This window comes from Scophthalmus maximus, chromosome 18 (genome assembly GCF_022379125.1).
Source record: "Scophthalmus maximus strain ysfricsl-2021 chromosome 18, ASM2237912v1, whole genome shotgun sequence".
NCBI lineage: Eukaryota > Metazoa > Chordata > Actinopteri > Pleuronectiformes > Scophthalmidae > Scophthalmus > Scophthalmus maximus.
In genome coordinates this window covers 13,220,641-13,242,783 of record NC_061532.1, presented here as the reverse complement: position 1 = coordinate 13,242,783, position 22,143 = coordinate 13,220,641, and the positions used below count along the sequence as shown (strand labels likewise).

The window sequence follows — 22,143 nt, the reverse complement described above, 5'->3', positions numbered from 1 at the left end:
ACGGACATAGCCGAGCTGCACGGTGTGTGTGTGTGTGTGTGTGTGTGTGTGTGTGTGTGTGTGTGTGTGCAGTACCGGTGTCCGGAATACAGTCACTGACTGCAGGGGGGCTGCAGGGAGGTGTGCGACCACAGGGAGGACAGTGAACCGAACCAGAACCTGTTTACGCACCACGTCAAGAGAATGAATCGAATTATTATTATTATCATTACTATTATTATTATTATTATTATTATTATTATTATTATTATTATTAGCATTATTAGCATTATTAGCATTATCATCATCATTGTTATTGTTGTTATCATTATTTGGTTAGAAAAGTGACAGGGTTTTAAAAGTCTGAACATATTTTTTTATTGTAAAGAATATTCTAGAATTGACGCAATAACTTGACGTGTTTTAAATTACAATGTTCAGTCTACTGTGTATGTATGTATGAATCTGTTAAATATGAAAGGTTAAACAAAAAAAATGCACTATAATTAGTGCATTTTAAAAGTATCATTATTATTAATACAACTACTAAGGCTATGGCAGTACAGTTTATGTTCAGCTTAGATGTTGTTATTTGTTCATTTCACTCTATTAATATTTTATTAATAGGCTGCATAATAATCTATAATGTTTAAAATGAAAAGGGAAACGACATCGATGGAAAGTCATACTGAATCTATTAAACACGTGCAACAGGTTAAACCACCAAACACACCAAAATGAACTGATCAGCGATCAATAACCAAGGTAAAAAAAACAAAGCATTGACAACATATTTATATGCTGCAATTTAAAAAAAAGGGTCAATGAAGTCATATTTCAGCATATTAAAAATAGTCTAAATAGTTTGATGCAATCGATTAAGTCTGTAATGATAAAACAAATATCCAGTTCGTTTTTAATGTTTAAAAAGAAAACTGCACTATTTCTCCCTGCAGGCTCTTCCTGAACTGACCCAAGCACTTATTCTGAAATCTCCTCGAACCAGACGCGAATATTTCTGTGTTTATAAGGAGAGAGAGAGAAAAAAATAGAGCAGGTCTCCGTTTCAGAGAAATTCAAATCAATAAACACGGAGCGAAACGCAAATGTAAAATGTTGCCGAAAATACGCACGTATGCAACACGTGTTTTTTCCTCTCCTTCTTCCTTTCTCTAGCTCCACGAGCAAGGCACTTCCCATCAACATGCACACGCATTCACACCACCAGTCACACACACACGCCGGTGACGTCAGGCGTGGAGTTTGAAGTAGAAAGCCAAGTGGATGAAGGAAGTGGAGATCTCCACCCTCCAGCCTCCAGCCTCCAGCCTCCCCCCCCCCTGACACTCCTCATAAATATTACCCGGGGCTTATTTGGAGGAACTCGCACCACAAAGTCACGTCGTGTCTTGGGGGTTTAAAGGGGTTTTTTTTCCCTCCGTCATTCAATTTTCTTTTCCCCCTCCCTCCGGTTTTTGGCACCGCACCGGACGCGCTCCGGGCAGCGTTTTACTCCAACTCTAACTTTGTGCAACCGGCTGTTGCGCGCCCGACCCGGAGCTCTGTTGTCGCCGTTAATCTGTGTCCGTCCCGGGGCTGCGCTCCCCCCCCCCCCCCAGCCCCCCAGCCCCCTGCTTCTCTGCCCGTCAAGGGGTCCCTGCGTGTAAAGCCGGCAGGCGAGGTCCGTCGGAGATACTATGTGCCATCGAGTATCTTAACGTGGATTCGCTCCGATCGGAGATTTACTCTTGTCAAGTTGAGCAACTCGGGGACTTGGACTCGCCCGATCTCATCTCGTCGCTGCGGGTGAAGAATTCAAAGGAAAAGGACTTTTTTTTCCCCCCTCTCTCTCTCTCTCTCTCTCCATCTGAACTGTTTTATTAAATCGAGCATCCATGATGAGCAAACCCGCCGTCTCAACAAGTGGCTGTTTGGATATTCTCAATGTCAAATCAAGTAAGTGTCGCCCCTCTCTCTCTCTCTCTCTCTCTCGGTCCCTGGAGCTCCATGGAGAACACCGAGTAGCCCCCGGCGTGTTAGAAGAAGTCGTCTACATAAAAGGCCTTTCTCAGGCGTGGAGCTAAAAGAAAGTAAAAGAAAAAAAGTGAACATAAAACTGTTGAATGTGCTCGTATACGTTGACTTGCAGGACGTGACATTTCTCATCCCACCTGGATGCAATAATTAAGTAATTTCATTCCTCGTGAGGATACAGAAATGTGAGTAGTGATCCGTGGGGAATAGCTGTCGTTTCTTTTTCAGGGCGCACACACACACACACACACGCACACACACACACACGCACATGTTTGCTGCGTAAACTTGAGTCTAAAAGCTGATTCGGGCCAGAAAAGACTAAAATATGTATTTTCTCGTAAAGCAATTCGCACATTTTAGGTGAAAGAAATACAATAAAGTGAATCCACGCCCTGAGTATAGTTGGAGAGCTTCCATTTGCGTCCCACTTGATGACACTTGTTGCCTGCAACTTCACTCCCAGTCATGTCTCTTTTTAGAGGAGCGACGATGCAGTGATCTGGAGGATTATTTACTTTTAGTTGGATTTCAAGACGTCTACAAGAGACTGTGGTCAACTCACTTGGACACATTCAAAACATCACTTATATGTCTTTAGATGCGTTATTGTGTGCGCGTGCACGCGTTTCTACACACGACAGTTTAAAAAAAAATCATAATCTCGGATCGTACTCAAATGTTCTCAGATTCAATTTGTGGAGATTTTGTGATGTTGAAGAACGTCTCGTCAGTTTGTGTGTTCGGTTAAATTGCACTGGATGTCCTACTTTTTTTTTTCTCCTTAACCTTTGCAATTATCCCTCAACAAGGCCTCATAATTAATTCAAACGCAATCACACATAACATAAGCCCAAAGTAGCCTCATTGTTTTGTTTTGAAAGACAGGCAATTATTCTTTTACTTTACTTACTTAATGTTTCTTTTTTTTCTTTTTCTTTTTACCACATCCCCCAAAAAATGTCTTATTAAAGTCAAAAAGTTCTAAATCTCTTGTGTTCTATCCATTCGAATTTGAATAAAAACACATTCACTCGTACACAATTTTTTTCCAGCTACTGTCATTCAAGTTCATACCCACATTATGGGTGGTCAGTGTAGAAACATGTCGTTCTCTCGCCCCCCCCCCCCCCCCCCCACACACACACAAAAAAAACGTAATTTCTAGTTCTTTCAAGCAGGTTCTTGCCTTGATGGTGATTACGTTAATGGAATATGCCATATATCTTCAAGCAATTACTGCACACAATGGACACGAATTGGACCCCCACTGCGGGAAGTTAAATACATTTCCCCCCCATACACAGCAAAAAAAAAATCGAGCGACATTTTTTCTTCAAGCGACTCTCACCAAATACACACTTTCACATTTGTTTGTGCTTTTTTTGTTGTTGCCCGATTTCGTTCATCTTTGATTTAATTACGCGTGAAACTTTAGTTTTTTTGGGCAATGCGCACAGGAAAGTGGCTTGAATGCGTTCAATGACTTTTGTCAATTGTATTCATTGGAGATTATTCACCTCACAAATTAGGACATGACATACGATTATTTTTTTGAAATGCATCTGACTCGAGGATGACCTTTAACAGACCAACTCCTGCACAAAAAGACGCTCAACAGACATAAATGCTGCAGACAAGGCTCCGTCTCTATCTCATAGCAATTACACGACTGTGGCCCCGCCGTTAAATATCCCTACTGCCTTCCGATTCTTTAATAATCTGCCAATCCAAGCCCCATAACTCTCCCTGAAGTCATTGTTTTTCCGCCGCTGTGCAGTCATTCCCATGCTACCCTTTTTGACGGGTCACTGGTGAATCAATGAGCAGGTGGCAAAACGTCAGTGTAATTACATAGACGATTTTCCCTCCTGAAAAAAAAAGGCTCCCTCATATGCATACAAATATGCTTCTTTTTAATTGATTTGAATACAAAACCCCCCCCCCCCCCCCCCCAAAAAAAAAGAAGAAAAAGGGAAAACAAAAATCACATTTTTTCATCTACACCGGGGTCGATTTACATACACTTCATTTGAGTCGGTGGAACGAGTTGGTGCGCATTATTCTCATGGTGCAGTGTCACTCCCTAATCCCGGGGCCTATAGACCTGCGGGATAAAGCAGCTGTCGAGTCCCATTATGAAGGGGAGTTGGCAGCTTGTCGAGATGCAGGCAGTCAGACGAGGTTCAATGGGGGAAAATCATTAAGTTAACACTTTCCCCTAATGTCTCCATTGTGCGCCCCCGGGGCCATTGTCTTAGAGGGCTCAGATATGACGCTTCCCACCGGACTTTATTCTGGAAATGCGCGCGGTGAATTCCCATGGTCGGACGAGGCGCGGGGCGCAGTCCAGTGTGTGTGTGTGTGTGTGTGTGTGTGGTTGTGTGTGTTTTGTGGGGTTGTCCGACAAACACGACTCGTTTGTGGGACGATTGGGGCCATAACTCCCCCGGGTGTCAAACGAATTCCTCTTTTACTGTATATCCACAAATAGGTAAACAACTGCGAAACTAAGAAAAAAAAATTATTACAGGGAGAAAAAAAACAAAGACTCCGAATAAGCACGATTTCCCCCAAAAGTTAGTATGTCAAATAATGTCCCTCTGCATTTCCGAGGCAATAATCCCAATTTGCCTTCATGAGATTTTGTTTTTCTTTAAAAAAAAAATTGAGCTCGAGTCTCTCCCCAGTGCTTGGTCGTCCACTCAACTGAAATACGGGCCTTTCCCCCCCCATGCAGGTCGGATCCTGGACATCCCGTGCAAAGTGTGCGGCGACCGCAGCTCGGGGAAACACTACGGTGTTTACGCCTGCGACGGCTGCTCGGGATTCTTCAAGAGGAGCATCCGCAGGAACAGGACCTACGTCTGCAAATCCGGCTCTCAGGTGAGGCCTCCTCGCAATATATTCATATCCTACGAGGACATTTATTATTCTTTTTTTTACGTTGGCCTACACTGGCATTTGGCACGTGGTGACTTGCTGTAAGTGAGTATATATTTGATTTTTTTTTTTTTATGTGGCACGTTTGACGTATAAGCAATCAGGAAAAACTCAAAGAGAGAGAGAGACACATTCAAAATCAAACTCCGTCGTACTGATAGGCGTCTAGTGATCTCTTTCACTGACCCAGTGATATCCAGGCAACAAGCACTGCGTTCATCTCCAGGGAGATATGCACGCGCTGGTTGTAAGACTCCCACAAAAAAAAAAGAAGGAAAAAAAAAGAACCTGGGGCTTTACGCACAGAATTTGGAATATTTACGCGCGGATTTCTGTTTGCTCTTCTCTCGAAGCGCTCGAGTTAAGTCCTCTCTTGATGAGCCTTAATTGTGTCATGCCTGGGGGCCATTAAGTGTTGCGGGCTAAACACCTCGCATGCTGTAATATATCAGGTGTAATCCAATCTAATGTGATGACTCGAAGAGGCGAGGATTTAGGCAGCCAGAGGGCGGGATGGAGTACTTATCCTCCCGGGGATCAGGCCGGGGACTTGGAGCGGCAGGGGAGTAGTCGATATCTAACACGATAATAGCCCCCGATCTTTCACCTGCAGATTGGCCTCCCAGGCAGATAAATAGTCACGGAAGCTTGGAAGCTATATAACACCCCCCCCCCCCCCCCCCCCTTTTTCTCTTTCTTCTCCCTTCCCGTGTACAGGGCGGTTGTCCCGTGGACAAAACTCACAGGAACCAGTGCCGAGCGTGCCGTCTGAAGAAGTGTCTGGAAGTGAACATGAATAAAGACGGTAAATGGGCATATTTGAATTATCACGTTGGCCGTAGACACGCCATGCGATGGTGTTTGGATTTGAGGGGGGTGGGGCTATTAGGGCTTTTCATCAGGGCTGAGGAGAAGCTGATAATTGCCAAATCTTTAATTGTTTTAAAGGGGATATTACTGCATGCATTTTAAGGAACAGTGAGGGAATAAACACAATCCGTTTTTAAAAAAAAAAACATTAGACAAACTAAGCCATTACTCCTGCAGAGATCTTTTTTTCTTTCTTCTTCTTCGCTCTGTGCTCAATGTAGTGTCCCGTTTCACAGCCGTCCAGCACGAGAGGGGGCCCCGGACGTCCACCATCCGCAAACAGGTCGCCCTGTATTTCCGGGGCCACAAAGAGGTGAACGGGTCGTCGACCCACTTCTCGGGATCCTCGCTGCCCGGCCCTCCCTTCTTCACCACGGTCACGCAACTGGAGCCCCACAACCTGGAGATGAGCGCCGTTGCCACCACGCCGGAGAGACAGGCCATCGTGGGTCTGGCGCAGCCCACCCCCAAGGTAGGCTACACTTTTAACAATCACTTTTTCATCTTTTTACTACTAAAATCTCATTGTATATGTATTGAATATGCTTTCTTTACAGGGCTTATTTATAGCACTTTTCAAAATCAGAGTCCTTAATAGTTTACGACATCCCATTGGTATTTGCATTATCCTTCCCAAATGTTATTATAGGATTACAGTTTTCCTTTTTTTTGGTAAAGGGGTTAGAAGTTGAAATTCTTGTCACGATTAAACAGCCTGCTAAGAGCCACAAATCCGCCAATTAGGCTTTATTTCTCACTGTAAATCCAGCACCAGCGACGCTGATGATTATTATTGTGCGCAATTGTGTGACTTGAGTTTCAGTATCACACATAATTGTTGTATGATGTACGATGGTGATGCTGATGGTAATGTATTCACTTCCCCCAGTATCCCCACGAGGTCAGCGGCACCCCCATGTATCTCTACGAGGTGGCGACGGAGTCTGTGTGCGAGTCGGCGGCGCGCCTCCTGTTCATGAGCATCAAGTGGGCCAAAAGTGTTCCCGCGTTCTCCACGCTGCCTCTATCCGACCAGGTACATGTACACTTTGGATGCATGGGCATGGGAGGGAGTCGTTTTTTAAGAGTTTCAAACAAGGAGTTCAAATGTTATCCTGCAAAAAAACGCGAACAGGAGCCAAGAAGAGCTGTCAGTAATCGATTTGGTCCAAATGTGATGGTTCTATGATATTATACGAGATATAGTTTACAGTTTTTTTTGTGTCAGGTGATGTTGGAGCCCGTGGGCCTTTCACAGGCCTTATACCAAAAGGAACAGTGAGCAATATAGAATAAAAAACCTCCAACAAGTTTTACGCACGAATTGCTGCTGGACTGGTACTTTACTGGTACTTACATGATCCAAATGGCGAGGGTGCTTCATCCTGCTCTGCACTGTAGTTTAACACTGAAACGATTCTTCTTCCACAGCTCATTCTGCTGGAGGACGCCTGGAGGGAGTTGTTTGTGCTGGGCATCGCGCAGTGGGCCATTCCCGTGGACTCCACCACTCTGCTCGCCGTTTCTGGTAAGCACAGTACGAGGAACCAGAGAATCGTATCTGAGCACTGGCCACAGCAGGCCTCGCGAGCTATTCATGCGTAAACACGCGCAGGACAGTCAATCACGAATGGCATTTTCTTCACATGGCTTTTCAGGGATGAACACCGAAAACACGGAGTCTCAGCGGATGAATAAAATCATTTCGGAGATCCAAGCACTTCAAGAGGTGGTCACCCGGTTCAGGCAGATGCGCCTCGACGCAACGGAGTTCGCCTGTCTAAAGTGTATCGTGACGTTCAAAGCTGGTGAGTGGCATCGTTTCGGTCTGGACAAAAAAAAAGCTGCAGGAAGGGAAGGCGATTAAAAAAGGCAAAAGTTCCAGCAACCATTATTCATGTTACTCACTTCTAAAATGCGGCCTCTGTTTGACAGTTCCTACGCACGGCAGCACCGAATTGAGAAGTTTTCGCAACGCCAGCGCCATCGCCGCGCTGCAGGACGAGGCGCAGCTCACCCTCAACAGTTACATACACACCAGGTGAGATTCGACAGCAGCCATTCACGATGACGTGGAACAGCCTACCGTGCTGTGCGTTATGGCAGCGGCCGAGTTCACTAGGAAGTTAATGAGGCAATGAGCACGCTGTCGTGTCCTGTAATCTTGCACATGCAGGTGCAGCGGTTTTCAATTGGCAGCATGTTTGGCGCAGATGTGCGTTAATTGGAGAGGCTGCACGCGGACTCGGAGAAAGAGGCCGGTTTGTGTGTTTTTCCTCATCCTTACCTCGCCGGTGATGTTGTTCTGCAGGTACCCGACTCAGCCCTGTCGCTTCGGCAAGCTGCTCCTGCTGCTGCCGGCGCTGCGCTCCGTCAACCCGACCACCATAGAGGAGGTGTTCTTCAAGAAGACCATCGGCAACGTGCCCATCACCAGGCTCCTCTCCGACATGTACAAGTCGAGCGATATATGAAATGTTCGCCATCCAGTCCAGTGCGCCCTGGAAAAACAGAACCCGAGCCGAAAGGGGGCCACAGAGCGCCACCCATGCAGTCGACGGAACGTCAAATCATAGCAGCACAACGTCTCCTCGGCTGTCGGCCTGTCGCCAGTTGCTCTAGTTCAGGATTAGCCTGTCATTTTTCATTCTAGAAATTGACTTTACTGAAAACTGCGGTTGTGGGCGAACAGCCCCGCAGCGTCTTGAAGACTCTGGAGAGCACCTGCCAAGTTTGTCTGACAAAGAAATGTTGTACACTGAGACGTTTTGTTCGAGTGTCTGTGTGAGACCAATGAGCTTGATGACCAATTCAATCTTTTTATTGCTGTGTTCAATCTCAATGGAGGAAAACCAAAAAAAAAAAAGAAGAAAAAAAAAGATGGCGCATGCGTAATGTGATGGGGATGTGAGTCGCTGTCCCTCGATCAGGTGCTGAAACCAAACGCACGGGGCAACGATGTGGAGGTGGGAACTCTATGAAAATGTTTTTTGGGGTTGGGGGGGGGTAAAGACTTTTAAAGACTATGCTTGCGTTGCACCCCCCCCCCCCCCCCCCCCCCCGCCCCTTCTGACTGTAAACCTACATTAATCTGAAGATGGTGTTTGTATTTATGTGGTTACTGTCCTGTTGTGTGTCCTGTTCCGAGGCGCAGCATTAAAATGTTTAGGTCGACTTTGTGAAGTTAGACACTAACACTGGATAAAAGAAGTAAAAAAAAAAAAAAAAAAAAAAAAAAAAATCAGCACTTGGGAATGTTTTTGTGACCTGTGATGTTTTTATTCCGCTGTAAATACGTTTAGAGTTGTAACCAAGAGAATAAAATACACTGAATTTAAAGCTGTCTTCATATAATCTACGTGTAAAACTAAAAGCTGCGCTCACAAAGAGTGTGTGTACCTCACATTATTGCAAATAACTGTGTTGCTCTTCTCAGATTAAATTTTATTTACATTGTTTAGTCTTAATATAACTGCAATATGGTTTTTTTTCAGTAGCTAAGGCATAAAACAATTGCTTAAGTAATTAATAACCAATTCATAACTCGTGATTCAATGCATAATGTATTATGACACGAGGAATAATCAAATCACTAGGATTTTGTGATCATTTAAATGATAAATACCAAATGACCTGGTATACAGTGACATAAAAAACCCATTTCAGATTCATGTATTTGATTTGGCAGAGCAGAACAGCACCTCTTCTCTTAGAATAAAGTTTTCATCAAACTTGTGGTCAGAAATAATCTATGTATAGATGTTGCTGCAGGAACCATTAGTCCTTGTTTCAATCCTATTGACAAGCTTTAAGGTGACACAAGTTGTTTTTAAATATCATAAAGGACAGACATGTTTAAGGGCCAAGTAAAGGGTTGTATGAATTATTTAGGCCTGTATTAAACCTGTATTATTAAGAAATGCTGTTTCCCTTTACAAGAAGTGCAAACTATTTGAAAATCGAAATTTAGGGCAGTTTTAAGAGACTCAGTCATAGCTCTAAAACATTTTTTTTAATGGAAATAGGTTACGGATTAGCTGTAATGGCCTCGGCATCTTGACTATCCAGTGTGGAGTGTTAAGACGGGTCAACAATCCGAATCAACAGATGTACTTGTGCTCGGGGGACGTTTCACCTATTTTATTGGAAAATCTTCAAAATAAACAAAAATGGCACAGCAGTATACAAATCTCAAAATGTATATAGCCTGTAGAAATACTGCAGTTCCCTCTGTGTAAATTACGTCTTTCCTGCTAGAAAATCACTGTGATAACTGGGCAGGTGCTGGTTAACACACATGCACATACGCACACACAAACACACACGTGCTTCCTTTTGAAGAGAAGATCAAGTAAGTGTGATTTCAAAGTCAAGGCCCATCGAATATGTGTGTGTGTGTGTGTTTCGTTGCTAGTTATGGTGTAGTGGACGTATATAGATGGGAAATGTGGGTCTTTACAAGAGCTTCGCGTACAAAGACGTCTTATTCAATGTTACGATATAAATGAATATATTCAAGACATATAGCTAAATGATAAATACATAGTATATTCATGTTAGTGGCATTTCCAGACATGAAGAGAAATTACTTCAAATTACTTTAAACCACAGTTAAATGTAGAACATTCTTGACTCCAATTAGAAAGTGAAAACAAACACCGATCAGGGTGACTAATTAAACTAAAAGAGGCAGTGAAATATTTTGGCAGGGGGGGGACGCGAGGAGAGGAGGGGAAGTCATCTTTTAAATGTTTATTGTCTGAGAGAAACCTGGAGCAGTGAAGAGAGCTTTGGGTTGTCAGGCCAGGCGGGGTCGAGCCAGACCGGACCAGGCCGAGCAGAGCCATCTTTTTTTTCTTTTTTCTTTTTCAGGCTTGTCGGATTTTGGATGGGGTGTAGGTCTTGTCCACAGACTCATCCTGTAGAAACATGTGCAGGCATCGTTCGTTCTGGGCTAGGGGGTGACCGGCCACTCTGAAACACACACACACACACACACACACACACACACACACACACACACACACACAGAAGAGCAAAGGGCAAAAGTGAAGCCTGAGTAAAGTTTGAGAGGTGAGGCTTGATGATAAACGTGTCCTTTGACACAAAATCCTGAAAATTAAAAAAAAAAAAAATTTAAGAATCATTTGTAATGTGTAAGTGTGAACACGTGAGAGTTTTCTAAAATACTAGAGTGACAGAGAGCAGTAAAAACTAAAATGATATTCTCCAGGTTTAAGGTACCATATTAATATTCTACAGTGTCCATAAAGTTTAATTTCACGGAACAACCCAAGTGCACTATGATATTTTCTCTTATACTCACCTTCTTAAAAAGACAGAGCAGTCAAAGACATTATTAGGTGCGTTATTGTCTTTATTCTGTAGTTCACCTTATAGACATCCATACTAGGAGTGGGGCGGTATCTAGAATGCTTGTTGTACACAAGATGTATTGATTGTGATTGTGATCGTATGCATCACACGGGAGACACGACATGCAAAACTGGTCTCTAGCACGACAGATATTCATCCCAGTCACAAAGCCAATTTTACATTTTACAGCCATTGGTTTATGGATGTGGACGTGCATCGCTGTGGTCACGACCTTTTCTTCTTTGCTATAATAAAAATGATGATTTTTTTTTTCTCCTCTCACCTCCAATGAAAAAGAGTGTCATTTAAAAGTTGTGGAGGGAATAGGGCCACCAACGCAGAATAAATATATGCCAGGGCTTCCTGTGAGCAAAAAAACTAAAAACATGTCTCATCTCACTTTTTGACAATCGAACTCCACTAACAGCGGAAATCCTAGTTCACAGTAACCTGAACTTTGTACCAAATTGCAGCCGCATGTTAGCACTACATCTAGAGAATACTGTACTGTTCGGACTGTGTTCCTCTGCCTGACATTGGGCTTCCCTTAAAGTCCCTTTGGATGACGCAAAAGAAGGTTAATGTGCATGAGTCTGTGCACCTGAGACCCTAAAACATCTTTTTTTCTCTCTTTTTTGCCAATCAGTCCATTTCCCGGAACAGATGAACATGATGACATTGCACACATGCAATAACCCCGAAAAGGGAAACATTTCCGTCAAATTAAGCCGCTCAAGGAGCAGACACTGACAGGTCAAATACCAGGGCAACCGCTGGAAAGATCACGATTTGCACCGAGCAAACTCAATTTAATAGTTTTTTTTTTTTAGAAATGTTGACATTGAAGCAGAAGAATGTTGAAATCCGAAGGCCTTGCTTGATTTTTTGAAGTGGGGATGTGCATTCTTTTCTTTTACCTGAAGCATGAATTACTTTGTGTTTGAGGCAAAATCAAACACTGACAATATGTCTTGTCCTCCTCCTCCTCGGTTTCACTGCAACAATCGTGTTTACCATTCCTCAAGATTTCCTCTTCACAATGCTCTCAATCACAGATTAAAACAATGCTGGCAGCCACGTCTGCCGGTATTAAGTTTGAACAATGATATGATCAACAGCAGCGTTTTACTCATCGGAGGAAAGAGAGGGGAAATCTTAATTGCCAACACTTTCTCATCTTCTTTAAAAAAAAACCCAACATATTTATGGATTTTAATTTTCACAACTGTGCCTGCACACTTAATATTCCAACAGGAAACATTGATGCATTTGCACATGAAACAAAGATAATGGCCAAGTCTGCAATCAAAGCAAATAATTACAGTCACACTATAACTTTTATTGTTCCGCAGCTGAAAACGAGGACATGCTGGATCAAAAATAAGCAGGAGGTGCACACACCATCCCGTGGAACCAGGCGCTGTAATTTGAGCTGCAATTATCATAAATTACACATCAACAATAAAACAAATGTGGGAAAAATTATGTTGTAGAGTGCACACTTGAGTCCTCTTAGGTTATTCTTGTCCTTTTGCAAGGTAATTATGGAAGAGAATTAAGGAGGAAAGTGAGAAGAAGACCTGCCCGTCTCCGCGGGTTCAGTTTGTTAACAATATGAAGAGAAGTGAAAAAGTTGAATCTACTTATTGCACAAAGTTTTTCATTGTTCTTAGGAGAGTCGCCTCAGTAAGGAAGAGTAAAAAATAAATTGTAAAGAACAAATAGTTTTACACAAACAGGCTTACTTGTTGAGAAACTGCTCCAGACCCTGTCGTCGCTCCTCGATGAAAGAGTCATCGAATATTCCACTGTCCCCTCGAAACGGAAGCTGCCGGAAGAGAGCTTTTCCTGGGAGAGGAGGGACGACCACCTAACGGAGCGGAATCATAGAACAGCAGTTGAACAGGCCTTTAGTACTTACAATGAAGACATTAAAACACCAGAACCATCTTTAAGTGAGTCTGTACAATGTGGTTGGGTCAAAATAATTTTATGAAGCTGAAAAATAAGGCAGTTTATAGGCTGCATCATCAATAGGACAAAAAAATACATGTAGGTGACATCTTCACCTTCACAAACTTTAAGGGTTTTTTCAACAAATGACTCCCTGAATAAATACACAGGAAGATGTGGTCAATAGTGATGTGATAAACCAAGTGCTCAAGAGGCTTCGTGTCGAGTCACCCTCGATGTCTCACCTTGCTCTCCCTCTCCAGCTCCCCTCTGAGCCACTCAAAGTCACTGTACCGCCTCCGCACTGAAGACTCCTTCAGCTTAAAGATGGGTAGGTTAGTCTGCGGATGCACACGCACACACACGCGCACACACACACACGCACGCACACACGCACACACACAAGTTGCAAACTTTAAGGAGCAGCCTTGAGTTAGAGAGGCATTTTCATTAAAACCAAAGTGAAGAATCATTTTCTGTGAATCCAGGTTCAGTCAGAGCTTAAAATCAGAAACATCAAGCGTTGTCTCACAATTTCCCTATAGAAGAAAATTCAAAATTCACCAAACATTTTGATAATCACTTCATCATTTCAATATTTTTTCCCAGAAAAAAAACTAACATTTTGTCCAGCTTCTCAGTTTGTGAAGATTATGAACTGAATATTTGTATGTTTTCTGCCTGTTGGCTGGACAGAACAAGCAATTTGAAGACATCAGTCACTTAACTATGATGAGGGTTGTCTGACATTTTATATCCCAAACGATTAATCAAGAGGAAAAACCTACAGACGAATCAATTATGAAAATAATGTTTAAGTGAATCCCTGCCTCCCTTTCGCATAATTGAACTGATGATGTTATTTCAGGCACACGTGTAATAAGTATAACCATTAGGTTCAGTTTCATCCATATGAGTCACCTGGTGACCTATCAGTCATGTTGCTATGGTTACCTGTGGGTTAATATATGTTGTGATTGAACGGTTGACCATAAATACATTCCTAGTATGTATTTGAGTAAAATATTTCTGTTACCTATACAACCACCGATATAAATTCGCCATTGATTCCTATCGTTATCAAATCATTATGATAAATACATTTACATACAGTTTACAGTTAACTACTATTTATATTTATATACATAATATATATAATATATATTTATATTTTAAAAAAGAAACATAAATGCAAATCTTTTCTGCATTTTCATTATGTAACATAAAAGTTTTCACATCAGCAAACGAACTCTATGTCTGTGAAGGGCTAATATCAGCCAACTGAACTACAAACAAAATCAAAATTTTGAACTCCCTGTGTCAATACTATAAACTTGCTATAAGGATTGATTGTGCCAAGTAACTTGTAGAAAAACTAAAATCATTTATTGCATTATCTACTCTGACTTCATTAAAACGAAGAAGAAAAAATTGAACCAAACTGAACAGACAAACTGGCTTCCAAGCAAAGCTCACTTCTGTTTTTCTCACCAAGGTCTGTTGCACTGCGGATGTTTTTGCCATCACCCCCTGCGCTATTTGTTCGTGTATACCAGTGCACAGATGTGTGCTTGGTTCTAAGTTGCTGTTGACAAGCACTTGAGAGCAAATTTATTATTTAAAAGGGGATGTTTCGACATTGACGGGAGAAACACTGAAACAAACAGCATGTCACAGCACAATGCCAAACCTCTTCACTAGTCCTGGCAGCACATGGCCATCCCGTGACAATGTACAGACGAGGAGAGGGTGAATGAGCATTTCATTGGCAGGCCACGTTCGGAGAAGGTCAGAATTCATGGGAGGAGGAGGAGGAGGAGGAGGAATCACAAGAGCAAGGCGACTGAGCGAGTAGATGCAGCATGAATACAGTGTGAGCAGCAGACTGATCGATGAGCAGATGACTGTGACTGTGTGCAGTAAAAGGGATGGAGACTTAACTAGAAGGCTGAGTAAATGGCTGAGCAAAAACGAAAAAGGGTGGGGGTGTAAAGGAAGAAAAGTGGAGAGGTTGGGAGCTTCATCTGGTCTGTGCAGGACTAATTGAGGAGGGAGGGGAGCAGGAGTGGTCTCTCCCTTTCAGTCCCCCCCCCACTTTATTTCCCCTGCTCTGTTATAATAAATCAGATTTTCTGCCCTTGAGACTCCTCTTGTGGTGTTTCGATGGGGAAAACACAGGCATTTGTTTTCCTTGTTTGTCCTCTCCTCGGTCTTCAAAATTGTGGATCCCACCCAGATTTGGTGGGAAAGAGCAAAAAAATTATATTCTAATATTTATAAATGATGGGAATATATGATAAATGATTGGAATGATTGAAATAGAAAACCAGTGGTCACTAGCAACGCAATCAAATACAACAGTTTAAAACGTAAATTCCACCTTTATAAAGATTATTAATAAATAATAAATGAGCCACTGTACTGACAGTCAGGGAGGTAGTAATAAGTTAGCTGTATATTTGTTACTGTAAGTTGTAGTATGCAGCGGTGTGAGCTGGACTGCTACATATTGTCATGTGTTTCTCGTGTTTTGCCCACTACAATTAAAAAAACAAAATGAGGAAGAAAAAATGAGGGACAGTGACATGCACTGGAGTCCAGACATTTTCCTGAACCTCCCTGGAGGGGCTGTATGCGACAACGGAAATGTCCGCAAATGTTGCTTCAGACGCAAATATAGCTTTCCCCACCACCAACTAAACAAACGAAACATTTTGTAACCTGGTCTTTCTGTGACCTTTGTAGTGCCTGCATGAAATCAAAGAATAGACTGGAACCAGACTTTACTGTAAACAATCATTTCCAATATCTTTTCAACAATGTCCCATTTACTTTGATGAAATCCTTAACACGGGTGAAATAGTCTGGTTGAGATGACAGGTACAATAATAGGAGTACGCCCTTACACTGGTTATAAATGAGTAGGTGCCAGTAAACTCACTTGGTCTCTGCCACTCCCTCTTTCCCACTGAGATTTGATGTGACTCCGCGGCCCTAAAACCTTCCCTTCCCCACTAATTTCAAGTTCTCCTCTCTCCAGGTGAAGTTGTCAACGAGCTCCTCACTCCTCCTCCTTCTCAGGTCACAGGAGAAGTGGATTATCTTAGCTTTATCGCCCCAGTGCTCTGGCATTAACTTCACTCTCCTCTCACCCTGCTGCGTCATGTTACCTCACAGCATGGAGCGCCACAAAGTTAATCCCCACCACAACAGATCACAGTTACAGGTAATCTGCCACCGCCGTGACTCTAATCCCATCACGCGCACACAGAGAACACTTAACTGTGCGCGAGCACACACTGACGTACACGGGGGTAGACATGAACAGGTGTTAAGTCATACAGTTAGCGACGTAAAATATAATTGCCCGAGCGCATTCAGAGCTTGTTTGTACACACAGTCGAGCCATCGCCAGACAATGAGGTTAGCGGGGAGAGTGTAAGGGAAGAAAGTCACCTGGCCTTTCAATCCTCTCTCCCCCCTCGAACCCTGTGATTAAGAGATTGGCCTTGCAGGACAAGGGGAGGAACGAAAACGACAGAACTGAAAAATGAGAGGTCTCACTCTCTCTCTCTCTCTCTCACACACACACACACACACAGAGAAAAAGGCGGTGCGTGAGTTCTCTACGAGTCAAAGATCAGGTTTCCGTGGCCTCTGTTTTCTTCATGGCTGGTTAGAGGCCAGGGCCAGGGTGTCTCAACTTACTGGCCCCTGAGGTGATTGGGACACAGGACCGGCCTAGACCGGGCCAGGTCTTGGCATCTCATGACTTGTCTAAAAAAGGCATATTTGCCTCTCTCCCTTTCTACTGGACGGGATGAAAAGATAAGTGAAGGGTGAAAGAAAAGTAAAGTTGGCAGAGGGGCAAAAACAAAAAAGGTAAATAAACACAAATGATGAATTATTGTTATATATATCAAGATCAGGCCTAAAAAAGAGAAACTCCCATATCATTCAAAAAAAGGAGCATAAAGCTAGATGTAGATCTTTCAAAGTAGACCTCCTAGGTTTACTTTCCATTTGGAGTGTGCAAGGTGCAATCTACGCTTCATAGGGAAGAGCATGTGACTCATAATGCGAAGGGACACAATACCTAAAGCTCATTGAAAATAGGTTGAAAAGAGGCAGAACCCTTAAAAAAACAGCGAGACGCAGAAAGACGGAGAGAGGGGACAAAGATCACTCATCTCCTGAGAGAATAGTTCAAGGCCACTATGCATTAGCTTTTAGCAGGATGGATTAAGTCAAGTTAGAGAGAGAGCACATCCTAAACCTCCCCCTATGCCCCCTTCTTACGCCTCCCATATACTCCCCTTTTAGAATAACAGCATTAAAAATGGCAACATGATACCATCTCATTGCATCATATTCGAAAATGGAGTGGGGGGGGGGGACAAAAGCGTTAAGGCTATGTCTTTTTGCTCTCGCCTCTCCGCGTACTCTCTCACTCGTTCCCTTGCTCGCCGGCCCCTGTGGCCTGACAGCCTAGACTCGCGGAGCTGGCAAAAAGCTGCTTTGTTGCCATAGTATCAACTCCCACTTTTGATACTGTCATTTCAAGTAGGATATGGTAGCCTTGATACAATATGTTCCCTATTTCCATTAAAATAGTTGTCGAAAAGGATGCTGTAGACTTTGGATTACACTTGACTGTGCCTGACAAGCCCCCCCCCGCCCGCCACACACACACACACACACATACCCCATCTCTCTCCATTTTATTAATGACCAAAGGCGCCCGCCCCAATGCCCAAATGGAAAAGAGAAAGAAAGAGAGAGGGAGAAGCTATGGGAGTGGAGAGGAGGAGGGGTAGAAGACTGAGTGAGAGTGAGAGACAGTACTATAAGAGGCCTTTTATGTCCTCCTATCCATAAACAAAGTGAGATCCCAAAGTTCACTCCCCTGAATGTGCTCTCTGGATGAGATGGGAACCAACTAAGGACAAGAAATTTTGATAATACCCAACACCCCACCTCTCTCTCTCTCTCTCATTCACACACACACACACACACACACACACACACACGCACGCGCGCACACGCACACACACACGCACACACGCGCACACACGCACACACACACGCACACACGCGCACACACACACACACACGCGCACACACACACACAGACACACACACACACACACACACACAGTTTGCCGAATGTCCAAACACATACACTACTGCTTGAGGAGATCCTCTCAAACCAGAAACAAAAGAATAAAACCATAAAGGTGACTTGATAAGACTCTGGTGAATAACTTAAGGAACCATTAGGGACTTGACAAACATGTACAGATGCAGAAACTCAGGAACTGCACTTAAAATGAAGGGATTTAGATGAGAACAAAAATCCATTGTTTCAACCCTGGACATTACAAGTCCGCTCAGGCAAAATGGGAAACCCGCCTCCTCTCAGTATGAACTTAGCCGCCACCTCTAAAAAAAGAAAAAAGGAAAACTGATAGAAAGAAGTAGATTGATCCCATTGGTTGTAAATGCCAAACGCAGGACTGGCTGTCAACAAGTGACCGAGTAACCTGACTCACAGCAAGCAGTTGGTTTCTCACATGATATTAAGGTCTTTAAGCACTTTGTTTCAACAAGAACAACAAATGAGTCATGAGACAAATGCATAAACTCACATTCATTAGAACAGAGCCAACAAAACAATGTCACAGAAAAGCATAGGGCCTTGCTGTACAGTAAACCACATTTAGTTGTCAGAGGAATTATGGTAACCGCACTGCGAACTAGGCGATTAGCTGCACACAGCTGGGAGTGAAATGGGATAAGTGGGCAATGGGATGAAGGCTGGCGAGGGGGTGGCTTTCTGCCCTCCCATGGGTGGGGGGTGTGGAGTAAGGACGGGGAATAAACACTCCAACTCCCCCACACCCTGGGCTGTTTCATTCTTCTCCTCTATCAATGAGGGGATTAGGCAGACTGTCTCAGTGCAGCCACAAGGGCTCTCTCCATTTCAGATGGATACCGGAACATCGGCGAGAACAGGGGACATGGGAATAAGTCATAAAGAGAAACTGTACAGAAAAAATGAGATAATAAATCCAAGCAGGTTCGATAATGAACGTAATATCAAAACCACAATGGGAACAAAAAGAGGAACGAAAAACGCTGTGCATTCCAGTCCCAGGAATAGAGGCTGACGCTCTTAAAATGCTGGCGATGGACTAAAAATGCTTCTAAAGAAAATCTGAAGAAAGGAGGAGGAGAGAAGCAAAGCAAAGTTGACACTACGTTTGCTGGGAAGTAGGGATGCACCGCTTCTTCTGTGGTCTTATGCAAAGCAGGGTCAGACAGGGCTATGAGGTGCACAATAATGCTGATTACACGCATATGCTAATTATTACACGCTAATCAAGTACAGTAACCTTATATTCAATGCTAATGCCTGGAGACGGCTTCTCTTCCTTTGGCCCATTTCTTTAAGGTACAGTGAAACTATAAATACTTGAGAGCTGCGAACAAATCTAAAATACACCAGGCCACTAACTACAGGGGTGTCAGTCAACTGAAATGACAATTTAAAAGATAAGAATTGAGGCAATCAGATGAGCCAAGTGACTGCCAAATAATTTCAGACTCAAAGTGCAGCCTGAACATTAAAAATGCACACAATAGAGTGCTGGAATGGCTGAAGTAGTGGTGACAGAAAGGCTGAAAAAAAAACCCTGATCATATGACAATAATGTCATTTTAAACAGAACAATATGTGGTTATCCTTAATTTCACTAACATTTTAATTGTCTTGGTTTTGGGCCTACAACTCAAGGCTTGTATAGTTCAGAATTTAATTGAACATTTTAACTTAACTATTCATTCTTGACATCAGAAGCAGCAGTCGGAAAAAGAAAAAAAAACATTCTCAGTCCAAGGTTTTTTTTTCCATGTACAGTTTCACCCGGAGTTTTCAACCATGTTCCACAAATCTTCATTAGCAACATTGAGTTGGCTGAATGAAATATGGCTGAAAAATGTCTTTTTCGACATATTTTTTAAATGCTTAACTACAAAAAATATCCATTAATTGTACACTGAAGGATGTTTTTGTCACAGAAGTCTGTCTGGTCGCAAACTAAAGCAGTGAAAAAATACATCCTTTAGCGTACAATTGAATGGATATATTTTTCTTTTAGGTAACGTTTTAAAATGTGGTGAAAAACACGTTTTCCAGTGGTCCCCTCTGCAACAGTAGAGCTCCGACTTTCGCTTCTTCCACTTCTCCTCCAAACTCCGTTAAATGACATCGCTGATCTCCATCTCCTTGAGGTAACATATTAACTATGCATAAGTAACTCATACAACCCCACTTAGAAATTACTGAACTATCCCTTTAAGTCGTGGCGCTTGTTAAAAAGAATGATCTAACATGAATTTTAAGCTGACTTTGACGATATACAGGAAGTGGGTTTTGCAACAACTTGTTTTGTCCAACATTTACTCTCCGCACTGATTGCTCAATAATGCCATATTTCTGGACGGTGCAGGAAAACGATCTACAATATGTCACATCCAACAAGCACTTTAGACGAAAATCTTTTAGGTGTTTTTTGTTCAGAAGCGTTTTGACCGACTACCAAGTTGTCAGAAACCTCTTTGAGAAGGAAAGCATTTGTACTCTCCTGCATATCCTTCCATTGAGAAGGAGGAAGGAAATGTGTTGTCAGGGGGGGAGGTGTGCTAGGCTGGAGAGCATCAGGGAGCCTCCTGCATCCTGTCTGTAGTTCCCCTTTAGCCTGGTGTTACAGTACACAACTTTCGAAGACTTCAGATGAACAATCAGTCAAACCAGGAAAGATACAAAATACACCCACCACCACCACCACCCAGCACTAGTGTAGTATTAATACCAAGTGTGCATATGAAGGTGGGAGCTGATCATCTGAGCATCATGTGTAGTTGGTCATTAACTGTGAACAATACCGTTATCTACTCTTTGCAGTCAGGCGAATGGGGTGTGGCTGGAGTGCAACTCTGAACTGCCCAGGAATGTTTTCTTTAATTTTGAAAGGGGTTATTTATTAACAGTTAATACAGAGGTTATATAACTCCAGTTGGTCTGTAGCCACGACTCTCATGCGAACCGATCAGACAGCTGCACTAGCACGACCCTGGGGGGGGGGGGGGGGAAGAGGCTATAATGTAAACAAATTCCCACCCTCACCAGAGCGATAGAAAAATGCCTGTAGCATGAGGACGTTCACTGTACTGATTAACAATATCACCATAAGCCCCTTCACCTATTAATACTCATAATACTCACATAACTTCCGACTCCAGGCTAACATCTGTAACTGACGTTCACTCGATGCCAGGTAGCTGATCACTGTTAGTTCTGTCGAATGTCACTAGCCTGCTAGCTAGCATATGCTACCTTTGCTTCGCGAGTAACGCTTGAACGTCTCGTATAATCATTCACACGATTCAATATCGACGGTGTTGTCATGGTCACGTCTTTGAGACTGTAGCAGTCTGGATGTCAAGAAGTCTTAACTTTCTACGACCACATTCAAAACGGCAGCTAGCTCAGGTAACTAGCTCACAAGCTAACGTCATTAGCAGTTGCTAGTGCAGGCTCACCTTCAGTCTGACTTCATACGTTGTAAATCTGCCCCTGCCGACCCCGACGGTCTCGGGGTTGCTCACATCGATCTCTAGAAAATTACTGGGGGGTCCGTACGCGTCATTTAAGTTCTGCGGCTTGGTGAAGAGCCTTCTTGTGTCAGCTATGGTATCAGCCATGTCTCCCCTGTCCTTCTAGCAGCTAGGGTTAGCGTTAAGCTAGCCAGAATACAAATATGAACGTCCCGCCGCTGACCTTCAAAATAAAATACTTGACGACTATCGTGTCAGTGCAATAAAACGTATGGTAGAAAATGTGCATCGCTTTAGTTTTCATCCCCTATTTAATTAAATTTTATATCTATATGTATACATTTTCACGTAATCTTCTCTTTCATTCAC

The 22,143-nt window shown here is 43.0% G+C and overlaps 2 protein-coding genes across 3 annotated transcripts; one reads left to right on the top strand and one right to left on the bottom strand.

The window, feature by feature from the left end:
- The first annotated feature begins 1,287 nt into the window (after positions 1–1,287).
- Positions 1,288–8,718, top strand: nr2e1 (nuclear receptor subfamily 2, group E, member 1). Of its 2 annotated transcripts, none has more exons than XM_035618502.2 (9): positions 1,288–1,935; positions 4,754–4,899; positions 5,674–5,761; positions 6,048–6,298; positions 6,716–6,862; positions 7,258–7,354; positions 7,485–7,634; positions 7,762–7,867; positions 8,138–8,718. In XM_035618502.2, the coding sequence occupies exons 1-9, from the start codon at positions 1,875–1,877 to the stop codon at positions 8,298–8,300; spliced, it is 1,209 nt and encodes a 402-aa protein (XP_035474395.1). In that variant the 5' UTR covers positions 1,288–1,874; the 3' UTR covers positions 8,301–8,718. The 2 variants fall into 2 exon arrangements, with proteins under 2 accessions (XP_035474395.1, XP_035474396.1); XM_035618503.2 differs by having other exon boundaries at positions 1,292–1,935; positions 6,063–6,298.
- Positions 8,719–9,951: 1,233 nt separating this feature from the next.
- snx3 (sorting nexin 3) lies at positions 9,952–21,969 on the bottom strand. Its single transcript, XM_035618504.2, has 4 exons — positions 21,760–21,969; positions 13,401–13,496; positions 12,948–13,072; positions 9,952–10,800 (listed from the first exon to the last, which is right to left on the bottom strand). Exons 1-4 carry the CDS (start codon positions 21,919–21,921, stop codon positions 10,695–10,697), a joined length of 489 nt encoding a protein of 162 aa, XP_035474397.1. The 5' UTR covers positions 21,922–21,969; the 3' UTR covers positions 9,952–10,694.
- Positions 21,970–22,143: the final 174 nt, after the last annotated feature.

Coding starts and splice junctions, on each gene's coding strand:
- nr2e1 (XM_035618502.2), top strand. CDS start 1,875: ATGATGAGCAAACCCGCCGTCTCAACAAGTGGCTGTTTGGATATTCTC. Junction 1,936..4,753: donor TATTCTCAATGTCAAATCAA/GTAAGTGTCGCC, acceptor CCCCCCATGCAG/GTCGGATCCTGGACATCCCG. Junction 6,863..7,257: donor CGCTGCCTCTATCCGACCAG/GTACATGTACAC, acceptor CTTCTTCCACAG/CTCATTCTGCTGGAGGACGC.
- snx3 (XM_035618504.2), bottom strand. CDS start 21,921: ATGGCTGATACCATAGCTGACACAAGAAGGCTCTTCACCAAGCCGCAG. Junction 13,497..21,759: donor CGTATGAAGTCAGACTGAAG/GTGAGCCTGCAC, acceptor GTGCATCCGCAG/ACTAACCTACCCATCTTTAA. Junction 10,801..12,947: donor CTGGAGCAGTTTCTCAACAA/GTAAGCCTGTTT, acceptor TGTGTGTTTCAG/AGTGGCCGGTCACCCCCTAG.